Below are 22,376 nucleotides of genomic sequence, written 5' to 3' on the forward strand. Positions count from 1 at the left end.
ATGAGATGTTGTCAACATACCTTCCTTTAATTCCTTAAATATGGTGTCCTTTAGTTCTTTGAACATATTTACAATAGGGGCTTTGAAGTTTTTGTTAAGTTCAACATCTAGGCCCCCACCAAAGCAGTTTCTGTTGCCTACTTTTTTTTTTCTTCTTGTCATGGGTCACATTTTCCTGTTTCTTTGCATGTCTCATAATTTTTTTGTTGAAAATGGAACATTGCTACAATAATATGTTGTAGCAACTCTGGATTTTGATCCCTCTCTCACCTGGGGCTTGTTTTCTTATTTATTTCTTCAGTGACTTGCCTGGACTAGTTCACAGAAATCTATCAATATTTTCTCCACAGTGCGTAGTCTCTGATATTGCTCCTCAAAGAGTGAAGCTTTGACTATGTACACAATCTTCTGACCACCAGGGATTACTGTAGTTTTAGCAGTGCTCTCTTTCCCTGGTCTCCCTGTTAAGCTGCTAGGTGATCTGACTTTACTGTAACACTCACAGCCTTTAGCCTTCAGTAATTGCTAGCTGACTGCTCTGTTGTTTTTGGCAAAGTCTGGGGCATAAATTGTTCCACAGTGTGATCCAGCTAAAGTCAGACCCCTTTGTGGGGGCAGTCTTTGAGGCTTGCTCTGAGCTCAGAAAAGCCCTTCTTATCTGTCTCTTTCCCTGGTTTACTCTCTTAAACTTCTAGCTGGGCTACTATTTTGTTTGTTGCTGCCAGTTTAATGGAGCTAAGAGCCTCCTCTTAACTGTTTACCACGAAAATCTCCATTGTTTTTGACAATACCCTTATGCATGAACTTCCCCACATTGTCCTCCCAATAAAATATGTCCTCTTTGGGAGAGCTACTGAGCTCTCTGTTCTTTTTTTTTTTTTAATTTATTTTTGGCTGCGTTGGGTCTTCGTTGCTGCGTGTGGGCTTTCTCTAGTTGTGGCGAGTGGGGGCTACTCTTTGTTGTGGTGCTCAGGCTTCTCATTGCAGTGGCTTCTCCTGTTGTGGAGCACGGGCTCTAGGCATGCGGACTCAGTAGTTGTGGCTCGCGGCCTCTAGAGTGCAAGCTCAGCAGTTGTGGCACATGGGCTTAGTTGCTCCATGGCATGTGGGATCTTCCCGGACCAGGGATTGAACCCGTGTCCCCTGCATTGGCAGGCGGTTTCTTAACCACTGCACCACCAGAGAAGTGTCTGAGCTCTCTGTTCTTATGGCCTCCCTCTCCCCCACCTTCCAACAGAATGCCTGTACTACTGCATTAGAGTAGGGCATGGGCAGGGACTGTTGTCCACCTCTTCTGAAGTGATAAACCTGGGTTGCTCCACGAGTGGGGCGTTGGGTGTGGATGGCAGCCCCTAGTCTTTTGGGTTTGCCCTCCTGGCATGGAATCTATGAGTGAGCTGGGGTGGGGGCAATTGGGACCCAATATTCTCAGCTTTCTGTGCCTAGGTAAAACTTCCACCTTATGAGTGGGACCTGGGATTTGGAAGGGAGTCCCAGTCCAGGCCCCTGCCAGAAAAGGGGATGACATGCTGGCCACTTGCCCTTCCTTGGGTGAAACCATACTCCTAGACTAGGAGCTGAAGGGAAAGGGAGTCCTGTCTTCTTTGACCTCCCTGCTTGAAGTGGAACTTATGTCACAGTGAGCTGGGAGGAGATAGAATCAGACAGTGGCTCAAATACCATAGAACTCTTACTGTTCTTATCAAGATTTACTAAACTTTCTTGAATAAATGTTTTTCCACTTTCTGTATACTCTTAGAACAATATCCAGAGATTTTAAATGGTTGGTTTTTTAAAAAATAATTTTCACTAGTTAAATGTTTCAGTGGGGAGGTGAGCTTCTCACGCTGCCATTCCAGAAGTGTGGTCACCTTAGGGGTTTTATTTCCCCATCATGTTTTAGTATGAAAAATTCTAAACAGCAAAGTTGGAAGAATTTCACAGTGAATACCCATATTCTCCTTACTAAGATTCTACCATTAACATTTTGTTATAATTGTTGTATCGTATCTGTCCATTTATCTATCATTCACTCTGATGTATTTTTGGATGCAATGCAAAGTAAGTTGCAGACATCAGTAACTTCTAAATTCTCTCGCATGTGTATCATTAACTAGAATTCAATATTTGTTTGCAGTTTTTTTTTTCTTTTGAGGTAACTTTTCATACAATGAAGTACATAAATCTTAAGTGTACAGTCATTGAGTTTTGATAGATTCATGCACCTGTGCAACCCAAACTCCTGTCAGGATATGAAACATTTCTATCACCCAACAAAGTTCCCTCATATCTCTTCCCTGTCAATCACCATGACCCCCCCCACCCTCAGAGGCAACCACTGTTATTATTTTTTTCTACCGTATATTAGTTTTTTCCTGGTCTACAACTGTACATATTAAGAAATCATATCGTATGAACTCTTTCATGTAGAACTTCTTTCACTTTAGCCTAATGCTTTTGCGAGGCATCCATGTTGCATGTATCAACTATTCAATATTATTACTGAATAGTATTGCATGATATGAGTTTACCAACTTATTTATCCATTCTCCTTTTTACAGTCACCCGGACTATAATTTCCTGGAGGACTTTAGGCGGAGAATTGGCATCTAATTTACCCTTTAGATAGGTCATTCTGGTTAGTAAATGGGAGGTGAACTGTGAGAGCAGGGCAAGAAGGGGCCTGTTAGCAGGCTCTTGCGGCAGTCCGGGTGAGATTTGAGGTTGCTTTGGATGAACATTGTAGCAGTGCGATGTTGAGTGGAGATGGTCTGATTCAGGGTACATTCTGGAAGTCAAGCTAACAGGACTTGCTGATGGACAGGATTGTGGAAAGTGAAAGAAAAGAAAGGATCAAAGGTGACTCTATTCCCCCAAGACATTCCTTAAACAAAATTTTGCCATTATGAGGGTGGAGAGGCAATAAAAAAAGCAAGCCATAAACTTTCTGCTTGGAGATTTGGCTAAGAAACAGCTGCAAGGCAATCACTAAGCAAATATTTGCCAACTGCATCCAGAAGGCAATTGGTTAGTTCATACACCCTGTGAACACATGCAGCTCTTTAGACAACCAGCATAATTTGCAGCTTCTCTTGCTATGATAATATGTATCGCTATATATATATATATATATATATATATATATATATATATTTTTTTTTTTTTTTTTTTTTTTTTTTTTGCGGTACGCGGGCCTCTCACTGTTGTTGCCTCTCCGGTTGCGGAGCACAGGCTCCGGACGCGCAGGCTCAGCGGCCATGGCTCACGGGCCCAGCCGCTCCGCGGCATGTGGGATCTTCCCTGACCGGGGCACGAACCTGTGTCCCCTGCATTGGCAGGCGGACTCTCAACCACTGCGCCACCAGGGAAGCCCTTGTATCACTATTAGAAATACAATTCAACTTAATTTTTGAATCTTTGCTTTATCCACCCTTCCACCTGCCACCCCACTTGACCTAGCACTTCAGAGCTGTTGGCTTTAAGATTCAACTTCCCTTATTTCACTCAGACAGGAAACTTAAATGTTGGTTATTTCTTATCTGAATCTTTAAATATGTCACTGTGTTTCTGTGATTGGCCTTTTAAAAAGTATTACATAAAGACTGATCCCTTTACATATAATGAGGCTGAGATCAAGCTTTTGTTTATTAAACAAATATTTATTGTGTGCCTACTAGATGCTAGGAACTGTGCTAGGCATTGGTTATACCACGGTGAATAAGATAGACTCTGCTCTCAAAGAGCTCAAAGAACACATAAATTGGGCAGTTTTTTTTTAACATCTTTATTGGAGTATAATTGCTTTACAATGGTGTGTTAGTTTCTGCTTTATAACAAAGTGAATCAGTTATACATATACATATATTCCCATATCTCTTCCTTCTTGCGTCTACCTCCCTCCCACCCTCCCTATCCCACCCCTCTAGGTGGTCACAAGGCACCGAGCTGATCTCCCTGTGCTATGCGGCTGCTTAAATTGGGCAGTTTTATTACAGTGTGATAAATGCTATAATAGAAAGCATGTAAAAGTGGCATTCAAGGGCTTCCCTGGTGGCGCAGTGGTTGAGAGTCCGCCTGCCGATGTCAGGGGACACGGGTTCGTGCCCCGGTCCGGGAAGATCCCACATGCCGCGGAACGGCCGGGCCCGTGAGCCATGGCCGCTGAGCCTGCGCGTCCGGAGCCTGTAGCTCCGCAACGGGAGAGGCCACAGCAGTGAGAGGCCTGCGCAACGCAAAGAAAAAAAAAAAAAAAAAAGTGGCATTCAACAGAGGCTTAAGGATCAAGCCAGGAAAAACTTCCAGAGGGTATGTTTTAGTTGAGAACTGAGGGATCAAAAAAATGAGCCAGAGAAGTTGAAGGTGGGACAGAACAGGGTATTCCAGGTGGGAGAAGCAGCATGATCTAAGATCCAGACATGGTACATTGGTAGAACTTCACATTTGAGATGGAGGAAGTGGAGTCTAAGAGGGAGTTATTAGAGAAGGATGCAAGGGACGGATCTTGAAAGGCTTTCTAAACCTGCAAGTCCTTATGGAGAGGGGGAAGGGGTTGCAGGTGAGTGTTGAAGTGATCATAAATTGATGGAGGTGATTATAACTGCCTGTGAACCAAGCTGCCCTCATGTGATTTTCTCCATTCGTAATTTGCCTGCTTGGGCTTGGGAGAAGGCAAGGAGAAGGCAGAGTGCTGGGAACGTCCAGGGTTATGAGTGCCGAAGATAATTCAGCGTTTCTCCAACTGCGCTTCCTCTAAACATTCTACTGACAGATGTTCACAGGATGAAAACATCCTTGGTCAAAGAAGTTTGGGAGAGCTGCTATATACTCTAATCCCTTCTTAATATGCACACAAACATATTTGAAGTTCTGAGGGTCTCACATTTGAAAACCCAGTTAAATTTAGTGTAGTCAACTTTTTAAAGCTTATTTGCGTCTAGAATGGCCTGTGTGTGTGTGTGTGTTGCATCTGCTAAGGTCTCATAGTTTGGTTCATGATGGATCAGATAATCATTCGCCTTACCACTACATAAAATAATAGGAGCCTTTATTTCTTTTCATTCAGCATGTTTAAATTATAGGCAGTTAGTCATTTAAGTCCACATTGATTTAGGGTAGAGCAATGGCTAACTTTTTCTGAAACGTACCTCATTCTTTATGAACCTATTTTACGTGCCTATTCCATTTGTTACCAACTCTTGTCATAAATTTAAAAAACAAACAAAGCATAAACTAGCTTCCTTATTTTTCATCCAGGATCATAAGAAGCCAGTGTGAAAATTGGCAAGGAAAGCTGGACCATGCCAAATGGTTAGGATTAGGGCTGGCGGGGAGGACAGCAGTCAAGAATTACTTGTATTATTATTTTACTACTAATAATAACCAGCGTTTTCATGGTCTTTACAGTTTACAGATTACACTTATATGTGTTATTTTACATAATCACATTCAATTATTGATGAGCAGGGTACAGCTATCATTGGTGAGAGCAAGGAACATAATTTGGGGAGATGACAAATGAAAAGACATGTTGAGGAAAAAAAAGATAGGAGCTGGGTGGGAAAGGAGTTTAAAAAATACTGGGGACAGTAGTCTAAAGCATGCATTCCCAATGGAGGTGAAAATTACCAAGGGGGTGAAAAGCAGTTTGGGGGAGGCCAAAAAAAAAGAGTAGATATTATGGTGGTTTGTGACCCTCCAAATGGCCACCATACAAAAACAGACATGCAGTGTATTTGCGGTATTAACATTTCATGGCAGAGGTGCAATTAGGGAAAAAATGTCTAAAAAAGCTTGTTGAGGGTGAGGGGGTGATAATAAAAAAAAGGTTGAGGAACTGTGATGTAAACTCTGTGGTGCCCATGGAACTTTTTGACGTTTGTCAATGATTCTTCTATTCTCAGACATGTTAGACAACTCATTTGTCTAGCCCAGTGTCTGCTCATGGCTTCATTTGTCTGCCCATCTTCCCCAAGGCCCTAAATGACCATGTTTTGCCCCTTTAAACTCTTCTCTTCAAGCTACAGCTAACTGAATTAGGGTGCACGCAAGCAAAGACCGGTTAAGGCATAGATTGGCCAGTGAGTGACCGGGAAGCCTGGCTGCACTCACTTCCTCTCATCAGACTTCCGTGGTGCTGTATTGGTATAATGTCTCCTCCACTTCTCCCTTTCAGATGACTTGAGTGGGTATCAAAAGAGCCCAGGTTATGACATCTCCCCAGTCAAGACGCTTTCAATCTCATTTGAGTGAGATTGAATGTAATTGAATGAAGATGGAAGAGAAATTTATTTGAGTCATTAGCTCTTTGTCCTTTATATACTAATCATATATTAGTTAAGGGAGGGCTTTCCTGTACATTGTAGGTTTAGCAGCACTTTAGGCCCCTCCCCAGTAGATTCCAGAAACACCCCCCTCCCAAAGTGTGACAACCAAAAATGTCTCTAGGCGTTGCCAAATGTCCACTGGGGGGCAAAGTCACCTCTGGTTGAGAACTACAGATATTGAGAAACTAGAATATCGGAAAATTATCAATCTCCTAATGGTATCATTATGATCAGAAATGCCATAAAGGGTTTGTGATCTGCTGTTAAACATCACCTTAATAAGGATGTTACCAGAAATTATGGAAGACAGTCCTTGAGAGCCGAGACTAGTGTTGTTACCAAGATATTCACAGCTAACAATAGTGAGCAGCAGATGCTTTCCAAGCATGTTCCGTGTATTAACTCATTAGTTCTCCTGGCAACTCCAAGGAGTTGATACTACTATTATTCTACCCACCCTACAGGTAAGGGAACCGAGACATGAGATGTTAAGGGACTTGCTGAGGTCACCCAACTGGTGATAGCAAAGTCACCCAGGCAACCCAGTTCTAGAGCCCACATTCTTTTTTAATTTATTTTAATTAATTTATTTTTGGCTGCGTTGGGTCTTCGTTGCTGTGCACGGGCTTTCTCTAGTTGTGGCGAGCAGGGGCTACTCTTCATTGCGGTGCGCAGGCTTCTCATCATGGTGGCTTCTCTTGTTGCAGAGCACCGGCTCTAGGCGCGTGGGCTTCAGTAGTTGTGGCACACAGGCTCAGTAGTGGTGGCTCGCGGGCTCTAGAGCACGTGCTCAGTCGTTGTGGCGCACGGGCTTAGTTGCTCTGTGGCATGTGGGATCTTCCCGGACCAGGGCTAGAACCCATGTCCCCTGCATTGGCAGGCAGATTCCCAACCACTGCGCCACTGGGGAAGCCCCCAATTAGGCATTTCAGGCCATTATGTTTTCTCTAGACATGAAAGAGCTCATTCCCCAAACCTAATTACTAGCCCTGAGAAATTTAGATCAAATTCATCCCTCATCTATGTTCAAACTCATCCTTAGATCTCATGCAGCTCAATAGGCTTGGGAGGCAAACAAACGCCTGCCTATTTGGGGGTTGGGGGCTGGAACAGATACCTCCAAAGTGGAAAGGCTGTTTTGCAGAGCACAGTCCTCTATACCCATCATGGGTTCTCAGCTCCCCGAATTCCCCATGTTTCATAACTGAGTGTACTGCCGCTCGCATCCCTGAACTCTGGTGCCAGCCGCCTGAGCGCTTCAATAGGAGATGTTCCTTTGCTCTCTAAATCTCGCTCAGCACTGGGTCAGAGTTTTATTTATTTATCTATTTATTTTAAAGTTGAGGAGTTTATTAGGGAAATATGAAAGGTTAAGACACTTCAAGTGACAGAAAGAAAACTCTGAAAATGTCCCTTTTCAAGCCAAGTGGAGGCCTGGCCTTGACCTTCCCAAAAGGACAAGAAACTGATGGGTTAGCAACAACATTCTCTGGCAGCCACCTCACCAGGGCTCCTCAGCCAGGAATGCTTCCCACCCCCGGCCAAAGTTGGGGAGGAGACAGACTATTTATAGAAGCAATGCAGAGGCAATGAGAGCTGTAAGGAAAGGCTGAGAGAGAGAGAGAGAGAGAGAAAGGTGGGGAGGACCTGGACAGAGTCTCAGGCTTTTGGCTCTTAGTGCCTCAAATGTGTTGACAAGTAGTTGTACAAAGTGTTACTGAAGAGGTAAAGTGCCTAGTGTTGTTTCTGAGAGTTCCCCTGGACTCCTCCCCACACGCCACATCACACTGCTGGGTGTACATGGCAGAGCCCAAAGGTCACAGTTTTGAAATAAAGAAAGACAAGAATAAGCCCTGTTGTTCTTTAAGGAGAGAGGAAGGAACTGAAGACTGCTGGGGCCTTTCCCACGAGGCCTTTTTGTTCTGCAAAAGCAACTTCCTAGCAGCAGCATGGCACAATTATAGGTGAGGGTCTCACCGCTTGTCACCCTCGCTTCATTCAGTGTACTCTATTCTTTGTTCAAGAGCTGTCAGTTTCTCGTTTAGTGTTGCGAGTCCTGAGTGGAGAAAGTCTGCAATTTTCTTGCTGCTGCTGGTGATGACCTCAATGTACTCCCAGCTCGCCCCGTCCTGGTGAACCTTGCGCTGCACTGGATCCTCTTGTCCCACCATGGCTGCTGCCTAAGGAAGCGTGACTAGGCCAGAGTTTTAGAGGTTATGTAGCATGATTTTATACTGCACAGTTTTATGTTATATAAAAGTGCCATTATAGTATTGTTATATATTCTCTAAACATTTTTGGGCAGGGTGCAATTTGAGGTTAAGGATAAGATGCTACAAACAAATAGAAATTAATTTAGACCAGAACTGTCCAATAGAACTTTTGCAGTGATGGAAATGATTTATATCTGTGCTGTCTGGTACAGTAGCCACTAGCCACACGTTGCTATTGAGTACTTGAAAGATAGCTAGTGCAACTGAAGAACTGAATTTTATTTTAATTTTAACTTATTTAAATCTAAACAGCTGCCAGTGGCTCCTATATAGGGTAGTGTATAGGCTGTCTTTCAAGAGGATGGCTACTAGCTGTCTGGACCTCATCTGACTTAGGACTTGGAATATAGGAAATTTAAAGCTGTTTTAAAGTAAATCTTAAATAAGATCCTGAGATTTCCATGTGGCTAGTCTCTTTCCTTGTCTTGGGACGGATGACTCATTTGGAGATGGAAAAGCAAGCAGCTCTGTACTCCAGCATCCCACAGAGATGGTTCCTAAGGAAGTTGCTAACTTTAAGACAATTCAGGTAGAGGCTGAAATGTCAGAGGGGAAATCAGAGATGGTCAAGTCTATCACTGTCTCTCCCCCTCACTGGCCCTCTTCACTCTGTTTGCACCCTCACCTACTGCCCTGGCCTTATTTTCAACGTTGGGGAAATTTTCATAGTTTTGGAAGGTTTGGAGAGGCAAGAAGCATTTACCTGGGAGATTCTAGGCTCTCGAGGAGGGTCTAGAGTGGCTTGGGTTTAGGTATTAGGATAAATTCACTCCTTTAAAGCCCATATAAATTAACATCAAAGACCCAGTTGGCAAAGGTGCCTACTCAAGCATCTCAGGTGGTGGTGCAGCCCAAGAGCTACTCGGTGGAATGGAGTGGGAGAATTCCCATCTGCCATCAAGGGAGCTTTGTGAAGCGAGGACCATGTCAAAAGTGGGCGTGGGAACAAAAGGAAAGATGAAATAATGGTATCTCTCAGAATTGAATAAAGTGAAATGTTTCAAAAGTCAGGACCCAGAGGTTCACGCAGTTCCAGACATACAGAGACCTTCCTATTCCTTCCAACCTGAGGACAGCACCTGTGTGAGGAGGAAGCGCTTAGATACTTGGCGTGTGCTGAAAAGTCACCTGTCTTGGAACAAGAAGGCAGAGAGTGCTGTTGCCCAGGGCAGGGTGTACCATCATCAGGCTGGCTGTGGAAGAGTTACACAGAGTCAGCTGATAAACATACAGAATCCCAGCCTCTCCTGGGAGATTCCATTTCCAGCAGATCTGAGGTAGGGCATGGCAAAACACATCTTTCACAGGTGATTCTGATACACAAACTAGATCTGGGGAATCCTGCAAAGATTGGGGGAAACAACTTTTCTTGTTAGGGGAGGTGACCAGGAAGAGCTGAAGAGCACCAATCGTATTATAACCGAGGTCCTCTGGCTGAGGTATGAGATTAAAAGAACTCCAGAACCTAGAGTGATCCACCTGGTATTACTATAGCTTACGCTGCACACAAGAAAGGGCTTAGCTGCTAGCTGTCTACTTTCTACAAACTCTTAAGAGGATCAGTATTGATCAGTTCAGACCTTAGTCCATCATCTGAACCAAACACTGTCTTAACATGTTTTTCTATGTGTGGGTGATAGATAATAATAAAAGATGAGAATATATATATTTATATATATATGTATAACTGAATCACTTTGCAATACACCTGAAACCAACACAACATTGTGAATCAACTATATTTCAATAAAAACTTTTTAAAAATTAAAATATTCCAGTCAAAAAAATCTGTAAAGATGTTTAGGCTCTTAGTTAGGATCCCATAAGAATGAGCATTTACTACTAAGTAATTAGAAAGCATAAAAAGGTACACTCCAAACAGAATCTTATTTTGGAATTTTAGTGTTAACAGATGGCAGCTTCACAGGTTAAAATAGGAAAACACTGAGGGGAACAGATGTCCAAATTGGGCCCAGCCATCCCGTGAACTTAGAGGCTTCCTCTGGGGGCTTCCCTGGTGGCGCAGTGGTTGAGGGTCCGCCTGCCGATGCAGGGGACACGGGTTCATGCCCCAGTCCGGGAAGATCCCACATGCCGCAGAGCGGCTGGGCCCATGAGCCATGGCCGCTGAGCCTGCGCATCCGGAGCCTGTGCTCCGCAACGGGAGAGGCCACAACAGTGAGAGGCCCGCATACTGCAAAAAAAAAAAAAAAGCTTCCTCTGTTGTGCAGAGATTTTGTTCCATATTTGTGGTAATGGATAGCTGTGATGGCCAAGCTCACAGGTAAGCATCCAACCCTGTTGCCCATTCTCTGAGGGCTCAGAGTTCACATCCCTGTTGAATGTGCTGGTGGACTGTTTGGTGGGAGACCTATTTCCCTGTTTTTTCCTGTGTCTCTCCTTTCCCGCCGGGCAAGATGTGGACAGAAGAGTTTATGGATTTACTCCAGTGATACTGCATGGTGCCACATAGGACCCAGGCCACAAAGTCTCTGAGGTATACATAGGTAAGAAGGCCAAGAAGAGAATAAAGACATTACTTCTGTTTTGTTGCTGGATCGTGCCCCTCACATAAGGTTCCTAAGCCTCTTCTCTAGATATGAGCAGAGACACAAAGATTTCTTGACTTGAACATGTTTGGGCACAACTCATGCTCACACGTACGCTGACACACACGGTCGAGGCTCAGAAGCTGCCATCAGTTAACGTGGCTGAAGCGGGTGCCAGGTGGAGACAGAGCCTCCTCAACCCTCTTGGTAGACTTGCTCAGCGGGGCTCCAGGTAGACAGAAGATTCAGTGACAGGTTTTTCTGCTCTTGCTGAGATGTGACAAGGTGGTAGCCCAGCAAATTCATGGTATTCCTGCAGACTTTCTGAAGCCGAGAAACCTTTTCATAAGGCAAGGACCAGCGCCAGGCCTGAGAGACATTGAGGGCATTCCTGGCATTTGTGTGGAAGGCATGCTCACCCATGCCCTTGCCTCGAGTGATGTTGTGCACCCAGGTCTGGAGCTGGGGCAAGAATTTCAACCCTGCGTATTCATACATTCGGGCAGTCTGGGCCAGGGGGTCCCGGACCAAGTCCTCATAGCGCACGAGCAAGTAGCGCTGCCTCAGGGCTTTGGGCAAGGACTGCACAGCCTTGTAGATCTCCAGCTGGCTTTGGCAGATGACTTGCATTGCGTAGTAGGGTTGCTCCTCCTTTTTGAGTTTCTGCAGATGCTGCCCCATCACAATGTGGCTGTCAATCATGAGTTCCTTCGCGGTGTGTTCTCGGGAGCGGAACACCGCCCGGGGGTCCCGGACCAGGTGCACAATGTGCAGATTGAGGGAAGGGTCTCTCAGCAGCGGGTAGAGCACCTGCAGTTTGAAGAAACGTACCTCCTTGAGCACCACGTGGCTGTAAGTGCGGCAGGCCTTCTCCACCACCTCAAAGGGCTCTTGATTGCACAGAAGCCTACAGTGAGCCTGGGGTATGATGTTATCTCGCGGGAAGATGTTGCAGGCAGGTGGAGAACACAGGGCCCGGCTGCCTTCCCACTGGAAGAGGCTGGACTGTTTTCGGGGGCCAGGTTTCATGTAGGCATCAAAGACGCTCATGTCACACAGAAAGACGGCCCGTATGAGATCCCGCACTGCCATATGCAACCTCTGGGCAGTACTTTGTGTGAAGGTCATCCAGACGTGCCAGGCAGGCTCCATCAGGTAGAAGACATCTGGGTGCTGCCCAAAAAGCTGCCCTACGAAAGAAGAGCCAGAGCGCCACGAAGACAGGATGAGCACATGCATGTACGCGGGCTGGGGTTCTTCCTTCATCTGCAGGGAGTTGAAGTTGTGGGAGTATAGAAGGATGAATAGAGCAAAGACAGCCGTCTGGGAAGCCAGGAACAGTAGTAGCTTCATTTTTGGGGGCAGCGTCATGCTGAAGTAGAAGACCTTCAAGGAACAAGCAGAGGGGCTATGTTAGGCTAATGTTTGGGTATCTGACTTCCATCCCCTTTCTAGCCAAAGCTACTTTCTTCCTGACCCGCACCAAGGGGCAATGTAGAATGCTGGAGCCTTCTTGCAATGAATTGCACAAATCCTTCTCCAAATTCCTGTCCCTTGCAGTTAGTGTGTCAATAAGCACTATTTCTTTCTTTCTTTTTTTTTTTTCCGGTACGCGGGCCTCTCACTGTTGTGGCCTCTCCCGTTGTGGAGCACAGGCTCCAGACGCGCAGGCTCAGCGGCCATGGCTCACGGGCCCAGCCGCTCCGCGGCATGTGGGATCTTCCCGGACCGGGGCACGAACCCGTGTCCCCTGCATTGGCAGGCGGACTCTCAACCACTGCGCCACCAGGGAAGCCCAATAAGCACTATTTCTTTTTAAGCTCTTTCTTTTTAGGCTCTTTACTTCCTCCCTCCTGGTCCTTCTTGTCCATGGAGCTACAAAAATGTGTGAACTCAGCCATATTTCATGAATATAGGGAAAACAGGTTCACCCTGGTGACACACATGTCTTCACACAGGCCATGTAGGCAAAGCTTAACCACAGTCTGACCCAAGTTTTGGTTGAATGCCCCATGATTCCTTCAGAAACTACGGGAGATAAGCTGACTTCTGAGGAACTGCCTTGAGGCCCGCCCACCCACCCCCATCTTGAGGGATAGTGCCAAGGCCATTTCTCACTATCCTCCTTCATCTCAGTTAAGCACAGGACTTTCAATACCCTGAAGGATATGGCTGCAGACTATAAAACTGCTTGGCTTTGGTTTGGAGTTTTCTCCTCAGCGGCAAAGTGCCCGTGGCACCTATCATCTGATCCCCTCTGATTTGGTCTCATCCTGTGGGACTAGGGACATGAGGAGCTGACCCAATGCTGTCCTCGTGTCTGTATATGTAATAAACTATGAATCTATTTGGGTTGAATCGTTGTTGCATTAGCAGCCAACTGTATGAAACTGTGGCAAGCCAACCTAAGAGCTGCAATAGTGATGCTGTGGCCTGTTAGCCACTGTGCTGCTTCTTGGGGTAATGTTTGACCACTTGACACAACTTACTCAGGGTTGCTCAGTTGGGCATGTTGTATACTGCCCAACCTTAGGGAATGCCACTTCATCAAGAATTTAAGATATTTATTATTTAACAAAATGTCTGGTAGGTGACAGTTAAGTATCTTGGTTCAGTAGGATAAGTACATTAGGATGGTTTTCCAGTTCTTAGATGTTAAATATCTAGAGAAAGGAATTTCACTTTGTAATTTACACTAAGGCTCAAACGGACTGGTGGCAACGCTGAACTTACTCCCTTCACACCAGGGCTTTGTGTGAAAAGACCACTGTTCCCAGTGCCATGCTAGAATATTATTCCAGGGGAGCTCTTAACTCTCTTTATGGGTTGAGATGACTCTGGATCATTCTGGGTGACTTCCTGACATAAATAACTGTTGAGAAATATAATAGATATTTCACATAGTGTAAAATGTTAACAGTAGCAAGGTGCTAATTTGCATATCACTCTATACTCAAGAAATTCTTCCTTCAAGCTTTAATAAAGAAGAGAAAATATGTTTCTAGACAGTAATTGCAGCTGGGTTTAGGATGTGCTATTCTCCTGGTGATAGGTCTCATCACCAATTTTTTTTTTTTAAGTTTTGAATAGCTAATAGTCACATGGTTCAAATTGTTTTTAAGAGTATCATTATCATGAACATTAAATCAGACTCAGAATTTAAAAGAAGGCTTCCTAAGATTCCACATGCAGGAAGGGAATAAGGACAGTGCTTGCCAGCCTGTAGCCTAGCCTGTCACACTCCAGGTCTTTACATATTGAATATTAGGTGAGGGGAAATCCTATGACAACAGTTATGTCTCTGGAGACCTATAGTCATAAATTAGAAAATTTCTAGAGCTATTTGTATGACATACTTTTTAAAAGGGTCATAGAATTTTTCTAGGGGAAAGAACACCTAAGAATTTTACCAGCTGCTGAATCAATAATCTCTTCTCTATTTACTGACAGCTAGTATTTATCTACGAGCTGGTGTTTTATCGTCACTATACAGTGAAATATATACTTCCAACACCTGTCCTCCATCTGCCCATTTCCCAACTTGACCCCAAATAGCAACTGGGTTCTTTTTTTTTTTTTTTTTTTTTGTGGTACGTGGGCCTCTCACTGTTGTGGCCTCTCCTGTTGCGGAGCACAGGCTCCGGATGCGCAGGCGCAGCGGCCATGGCTCACGGGCCCAGCCGCTCCGCGGCATGTGGGATATTCCCGGGCCGGGGCACAAACATGTGTCCCCTGCATTGGCAGGCAGACTCTCAACCACTGCACAACCAGGGAAGCCCCTGGGTTCATTTTTTAATGTGTCCTTTCAGTTGCTTTATGCGTACACAAGAAAATTCAAATGTCTATGTATTCTTAATTTTTCCCCTTTTGATAACACAAGAAGTTGCAAGTTATCCACACTGTGCTGCAACTTGCTTTGTTAACTTAACAATATGCCTTGGAGAGCTTTCCATGGGAGTACATAAAGCGTTTCCTCCTTCCTTTTTACCACTGTGTAGAATTTTATTGTATAGATGTACCACAGTTTATTTAACCAGTGTCCACACTGATGAGCTTTTGGGTTGTTTCCAGTCTTTTGCCATTTCAAAAATTTCAATAATGACCTTTATGTTCACACATCATTATATAAGTATGTAAGCCTACTCCCCAGAAGTGGGATTGCTTAATCAAAGAGTACGGGTATGTGTACCTTTGGGATCTGTTGTCCAGACAGCCTTCATATTGGTCATAAACCATTCTGTGTGTCTAGAAGTCCAGAGATTCTAGAGAGTAAATTTTAGAGGAGGAATTGGGCAGTCACAGATGTGACTCTTGAAGTTTATAGCTTGCTTCCTGAAGAGGTAGAGAATGCTTTGCCAGCCCATGGACTTCCCTTGGAAGTCCCCTGAACCTTCTAGGAAGTGTGTAATGACCTCAACCAAACCTTGAGTGGCAATGGCCCAGAAACCCCTCTCTTTCATTCATTACAACAATGCATTTCCTCCACATGTGCCAGAAGATCCAGTGAGGATCATCTCTCCTACGTGCCAAAAAACCCACTTTGCTGTATGCCAGGAAAATGTCGATGAATGGGAATCCTTGTCTTGGCCCTGAAGGTTAGAATGGGGCCAGCTGAGATATGTTCCTATTCTTCTAAACTTGAGCCCAAGAGGAAATGATTAGAAACTAAGACATTTTTGACAATGGCTCAAGAATACCCACCCCCCAGCCCCCCAAGTATTGAGGAAATGACTAGCAAGAGATCTTCTCCCAAAGGCAGTTATGTGTATGAGGAAAAGTTTGGAACAAAGATAGGAAATAATGGAGCAAAAGAGAGAGGAAAGAACTTGACCTGTGTATAATTATAAGGATAGAATTTTATATGCAGGGCCTATAATCGGCTCAGGAAAAAGCTAACATTTCCTAAGGACTAGCAACGTAGACCTTTCAAAAGTACGTCCTCCCTCCCCCTATCTGGCTTTGGGCCAGCTCAGTGTTTGAGAGGGCTAGCATGCTCTGAGCCCTCCTTGCCTGCCAATAGCACCTGGTGTCATGCCCATTCTCTCCCAGAGCTGGAGCCTGGCCTTTGAACTCATCCCCAGTTGTCCTCAGGCTTTAATAGACCACGGTTCTCAGGAATTCCCAAGGAAACCCTCCGACTGCTTTCTCTGCTTTTTCTTTCCATGAGCAATTTCCCTGGCCAGAAGGAAAGTATGCTTTTGTAAAGTGAATCCCATCTCTTGTCACTGGGATCTAGACACAAGCTGGATCTAAGCAACCCATGATGGGCCTGATGAGAAGAGTCAGGGGAAACTTCAGGGTGTGCCTCAGGGAAAGATTATCCCTGCAGCCCCTGGAATCAGTGGTAGAGGTGGCTCCGGGAAGACAAGGAAACTCAAGGCTTTTCATGGCACTTCCCTCTATCCTAACCATCATCTCTCCCCAGCTGTGCTATATTAACTTCCTCTGCAGTCCTTGGGGTCAGGAAGCATTTATGAGCGGTCTGTGATGTGATTTCCATCTCAGAGTCCCTAGTCCACCTTCCTGAGTGTTCTTTTCTGGCTATTTGGTTGCATGCTTGAACCTGCCCTCCCTGTTATCTAATCCTGAATGTGCTAGCCTGGTCTTGATAGTAAGTGGCCTCTCTCTTCTGTCTCTCATCTCTCCCCCTCAGCTCTCCCCCTCATCCACTGCTGCCTTGAAAAACATCACGAAAGGGTGGTAGTGACGTAGCACCTACTTCAGGCACAGGGACTATAAGGCACCAGGATGGGTGACTCACCCAGCAGCCTGATTACAGAGGGCTGAATTATAGAGGACCCTCAAGTCCATATCGTGTAGCCTATTAGAAACAAAATGATGAATTCTGAGGAAAAACCAAACATACATCAATTTAAGAGCCCTGGATTCCAGCCGCTGACAAATTTCTAATTTATATTTCCCAGTGAGATTATGCCCCCCAAACCAGAAATTAGAGATGGCAGAAGACATTTGCACAGAGAGAGAGGAGAGCTGGATCGGGGAGACCTGCATCCACACATATAGCTGCAGAACCTGGAAACCTGTGAGATAAGCACCTGGGCAAAGGGTATCCGTACAATAACAAGCTCTAACTAGACTGAAGGGTCTTTGCAATTTCTGTGTCTCTAGTAACAACGACAGTGACTGGCGTCTAGTAGGGGCTCAAGAAACATCTATTGAATGAATGACTGAATGAACAAACATTTGTAGCGTTTTTTTTTTTACTATTTGAGGTGCCCTCATTGACCTGGGTAAGGAAAGCAGGACAAGATTTTTTTTTTTATTTTGCACATATAAAAGTATTTAACTTCCAATTAGAAGTTCCAGACTTATCCACAGCCTTACAAGATAGAAGTCTCTTCTACCTTGGCTGACTCACTGGTCTCAAATTTATTCTTATTTTACATCTGAACAGCGCTCCACAACTTTGAAAGCCCTTTTAGCCACCGTAATGACAACAGCCCGATTAAATATACAGAACAGTGATGAGCCACACCTCTGTGTTTCAGAATAAGTGAACTTTAGTTAATTGACTCAACGATAGAAATAGCCCTGCCTGATCAGACCCGGATCTTTTGGGTCCCAGGTCTGAGAATTCAGTTATCACACTAAATCTTACCTGAGCTAGAGAAAATTTGTAGCTCCCAGCACCTCCCGTCCCTACTCCCCAACACCTGAGCAGAGGAGAAGCTGCAAGTACAGAGATCCAAAGCCAGCGTCTGAATGAGTAAAACACGTCAGGGGGACTAGCTACAAAAATAGACATCGGAATAGCCCTACTCACATTCTAGGCTCTTTCTTAACTCTTTTAGGGATAGAGCTGGGTGGGGAGAGGGGAGCTGCTGGCAGGCAGCTTGTGCTTTTTGGGGAAGATTATCCTGGTGATTCTGATTCAACCCCCCACCAACACCTCCCCTCCGCCATCGCCCAGAAAATTCCCAGCTTAGTTGCCCCAGGTTATCTGATACTCCGCCCCAAGAACCTGGGAATAATGGCCCTGCTTTGGAGGTGTAGAGAAAATTCTCTCCTTACCTTGTTAATGGCTTAGGCTTCCCCACTGATCTAAAGGCTCACTGCTAGCCAAGTTGTGCAGCTTTTGTCCTCTGACTCACCAACTCTCCTCTCAGCTTCCTCCTCCTCCTTGCATCTTGCATAACCATCCCTACTCAGAGCAAATTCCACTGCCTTCTTTCTCTGGCAAAAAATTACCCACCTTCCAAGACAGGGTTAAGAAAGCATCGCTCCCAGAGAGACTTGATACTAGCAGCTTTAACCCTGAGATACTCAAGGGGTGGGGAGACTCTGCTGGAATGGGCGGGGCCCGAAGAAGCAAAGGAGGAAGCATTCTCTCCCACCACTGGGAGGCGATCCTGGAATGTAGATCCCTTGAAGGCAGCTGAATAGGTTAACTACCTTAGGGCAAAGTGGAAAAAGAAAAGGGACCCCAGAAGTAGATGAGGTTGATAGGGAAATCGCAGGACAGTGACAGCCAAAATGGACACAATGTGAAACCTTGCTCTTATCTCTGCTGCAAAAAGAGGAGAAAACCTGGAAGCGATTTCTGGATTCCACCTTCCTGCTCACTTCACTGGATTTAGGGAGAAAACCTTTTTTTGGGCCTCTGTGTCTTATTCAACATCTTCACCCTTCTTGCAGGAGGTAGTAACTAGAGGTATTACGTAGATGTAATAACTCGTTTTATGGGAGGACACATATGCATTGGCGTTTAGTTGGGGTACGGGAAAAGAAATTTCCCCCTCAAGAAAAAAAGAAACAAGTTGTCATGAAAAATTATATCTTCTTACTAGCTGTGTGTACTTGGGCAAATCACACAACTACTCTGAGCTACTTTACATGATTGTTGTGAGTGTAAAACAATAGGTGAATTTTTATTTTTATTTACTTATTTTTGGCTGTGTTGGGTCTTTGTTGCTGCGCGCGGGCTTTCTCTAGTTGTGGTGAGCGGGGGCTACTCTTCGTTGTGGTGCGCGGTCTTCTCATTGCGGTGGCTTCTCTTGTTGTGGAGCACAGGCTCTAGGCGCGTGGGGTTAGTTGCTCCATGGCACGTGGGATCTTCCCAGACCAGGGATCGAACCTGTGTCCCCTGCATTGGCAGGTGGATTCTTAACCACTGTGCCACCAGAGAAGTCCCAATAGGTGAATTTAAAAATATATATATGTATTTAATTGAAGTGTAGTTGATTTACAATGTTGTGCCAATCTCTGCTCTATAGCAAAGAGACTCAGTTGAGGTGAATTTTTTATTCAATTAAATTAAACTTAGAGCTTCCCTGGTTTTTTTCCAGGGAAATTTTTTTCCAGTAAGTTCCAAATAGCAAAACTGGAATTTGCCAGGCACAGGCAATTATTAATATAGCATTTACAGTGTATTTACAACTATTTACATAGCATTTACATTGTATTACAATGTAATCTCGAGATGATTTAAAGTATACAGGAGGATGTGTATAGGTTATATGCATATACTACACCATTTTATATAAGGGACTTGAGCATGGTATCAGCGAGGGTCCTGGAACCAATTCCCTTGCAGATACGGAGGAAGGGTTGATTGTACAGGCAAAAATATGCAGATCACTAAAGGGAAGTCTTCAGGTCAAAGGCCAGATTATATAAAGCAACACACCAGAAGTCCCAAGCCTTGAGTCAGCCACGAAAAATAGCCTGTATAGCTCCCAGGACACTGATTAATTCAGAAACTATTCGATAAATGTTTACTCCCTTTCATAGAGAGGGGAGATCCAGAAGAGAAGTCGCCTATAGTGTAGCACTGGCACAAACTGACTTCTCTTTCGTGGGCGGCTAAGAGCCTCTTACACTGTATATTCTTGGACTATGTCAGGTAGTCATAGATTCAGCCACTGGATTTGTCACATTATTAACTTCATAATCACTGTGTAATTCACACAGACCTTTATATAGTCCTTTCTTCCTGGAGGCGAGCTTATTGTTGGAATTAAATGGACTGTCACTCCCTGGGGAAGATAGAACCAACATTTCGCTTGGCTCATCTTGGCTATGAGGAAGGAAAAAAAAGATGAGGAAGCTCTTTTTACAACATGTACAGGAATAAAGGTAAATTGTGGTGGAGTGTAAAAGCGACTGATTTTGGAGTCAGACGTCTGGGCGAGTCATTCCACCTCTCTGAGCCCTAGAATATCACTGTAAAATAAGGTGTAAAGTATCAGTGTAAAATATATGTTCACCTAATGGAATTCTTGTGAATGTTAGGATTGGATTCATGCATATAACACCCCTAACGCAATATTATGACAATAATGAGTTTAAAAGTGGTAGTTATTATGGAATCATAATAACACCTCTTTTTTTCTTTCTCGGCTGTTGGCTTATTTTCCAAGGCCTTGAAAGAGAGAACAGACAGAGTTGTGTGAGTTCTGGGATAATCTAGGCAGTATATTTGCTGGTTTCAATCAGCTGAGCCCCCTAAGGCCTTATCATAAGCACAAATAACCAGACCTGTGGTGGTGCCTTGTATTGATTTCAGTCGTGTGGCCTTCTCTCCCTTCCTGTTTCTCTCTAGCAGGTGGAAGAGAAATTTCTCTTCCTCAGAGTGACTCCATTGCAGAGACGTAAATTGAAGAGCAAAACTGGGCCGTTGGTAGTTCTGCTTTTATTCTTACTATAAAAGTAATACTTGTTAATTATAAAAAATTTGAAAAATACAAAATGTATAAAGAAGACAACACAAATCTCTTTACATTTTGCTGCCGACAGAAGAGCACCATTGATCGTTTTACCCGTGCCTGCAGAAATCTGTATAATTGGGATCACACTGAAAATATAGTTTTGTATTTATTTTTCCTTAGTCTTTAAAACATTTTAAATTATGAAATTAAAATTAAGGTATAAAGGTACAATTTAACAAATAATATAAAGGAACTACCACTCCAAAATAAAACACCCAAAAAACAGAACATTGCCAAAGCTGGCTTAGTATCTCTTCACTCTCACGTCCTCCCCCTTCCCTCATCATTCAGAGGTGACCACTTCCAAGGTAAGCAGCTCCTTATTCTTCCATATAGTTTATCACCTTAAGCAGTACAATTGAATTTTCCCCAATTTGACCTCTTTCTAGGTAGAATTATAGCACATGTATTCTTTTGAGATTTGCTTTTTTCATTTCATTTTATCCTCGTAAGTTTCATCACATTGTTACATACAGTTATGGCTTTTTTTTATTACTGTGTAATATTCCACGTATAACGTGGAATAATATGCCACAATTTGTCCATGCTCATGGTAATGGACATTTGAGTTGTTCATAGTTTGGAACTATGACTGAATATTCTTGACATGTCTCCTGGCACACGTTTATACGTGTGTCTCTAATAGAGGCTGGGTCGTGGGGGTTAGATCTGCTTTTTTCACTCACATTATATTCTGAGCATTTACCCATCTCAACACATATTTCTGGGAGACATTACTTTGAATGGATTTATCATATGCCAGTATTCCAGGATTCTATTGACAGATGTTTAGATTGTTTCCAATTTTTCCTTATTGCATTTGCATATAATTCTGTGACAAATACAGTGATTTTTTTTTTTTTTTTTTTTTGGTTGTGTTGGGTCTTTGTTGCTGTGTGCGGGCTTTCTCTAGCTGCGGCAAGAGGGGCCTACTCTTTGTTGCAGTGCACGGGCTCTAGGCGCACAGACTTCAGTAGTTGTGGCACGCGGGCTTCAGTAGCTGTGGCTCGCAGGCTCTAGAGCACAGTCTCAGTAGTTGTGGTGCACGGGCTTAGTTGCTCCACAGCATGTGGAATCTTCCTGGACCAGGGATCAAACCCTTGTCCCCTGCATTGGCAGGCAGATTCTTAACCACTGTGCTACCAGGGAAGTCCCAAACACAGTGTTCTTAATGATTAATGAAGCACCTCCCACAGTGCTCAGTGCAAGTAGCCATCACACCTCCTTCCTTACGTGTAATACCACAGATCTTAACCTCTTTAATTTGTGATTCATAAGTCAGTTAGGAAGAACTTCTGGAAAGGCTGGCTGGAAGCAGTCGTTAAGAAATAGGTATTCATGGGACTTCCCTGGCAGTCCAGTGGTTAAGACTTCACACTCCCAATGCAGGGGGTGTGGGTTCAATCCCTGGTTGGGGAACTAAGATCCCCTATGCTGTGTGGCACAGCCAAAAAAAAAAAGAAATAGGTAATTAATTGAAAACTCAGGGTATCCAAAACAGAG

The 22,376-nt window shown here is 44.2% G+C and overlaps 1 protein-coding gene and 1 pseudogene across 2 annotated transcripts in view; one reads left to right on the forward strand and one right to left on the reverse strand.

Annotated features, from left to right (window-relative positions):
* Positions 1-22,376, forward strand: part of LOC149744693 (large ribosomal subunit protein eL31-like) — a 70,330-nt pseudogene that overhangs the window by 25,655 nt on the left and 22,299 nt on the right. The window lies entirely within an intron of this gene.
* Positions 10,584-13,325, reverse strand: CHST4 (carbohydrate sulfotransferase 4). Its single transcript, XM_022583271.3, has one exon. It carries the CDS (start codon positions 12,514-12,516, stop codon positions 11,341-11,343), a length of 1,176 nt encoding a protein of 391 aa, XP_022438979.1. The 5' UTR covers positions 12,517-13,325; the 3' UTR covers positions 10,584-11,340.

The sequence above is a fragment of the Delphinapterus leucas genome, chromosome 20, assembly GCF_059928025.1.
Source record: "Delphinapterus leucas isolate spDelLeu-1000000601 "Yukka" chromosome 20, BTC_Dleu_Yukka2, whole genome shotgun sequence".
Classification (NCBI taxonomy): Eukaryota; Metazoa; Chordata; class Mammalia; order Artiodactyla; family Monodontidae; genus Delphinapterus; species Delphinapterus leucas.

Coding starts and splice junctions, on each gene's coding strand:
- CHST4 (XM_022583271.3), bottom strand. CDS start 12,516: ATGACGCTGCCCCCAAAAATGAAGCTACTACTGTTCCTGGCTTCCCAG.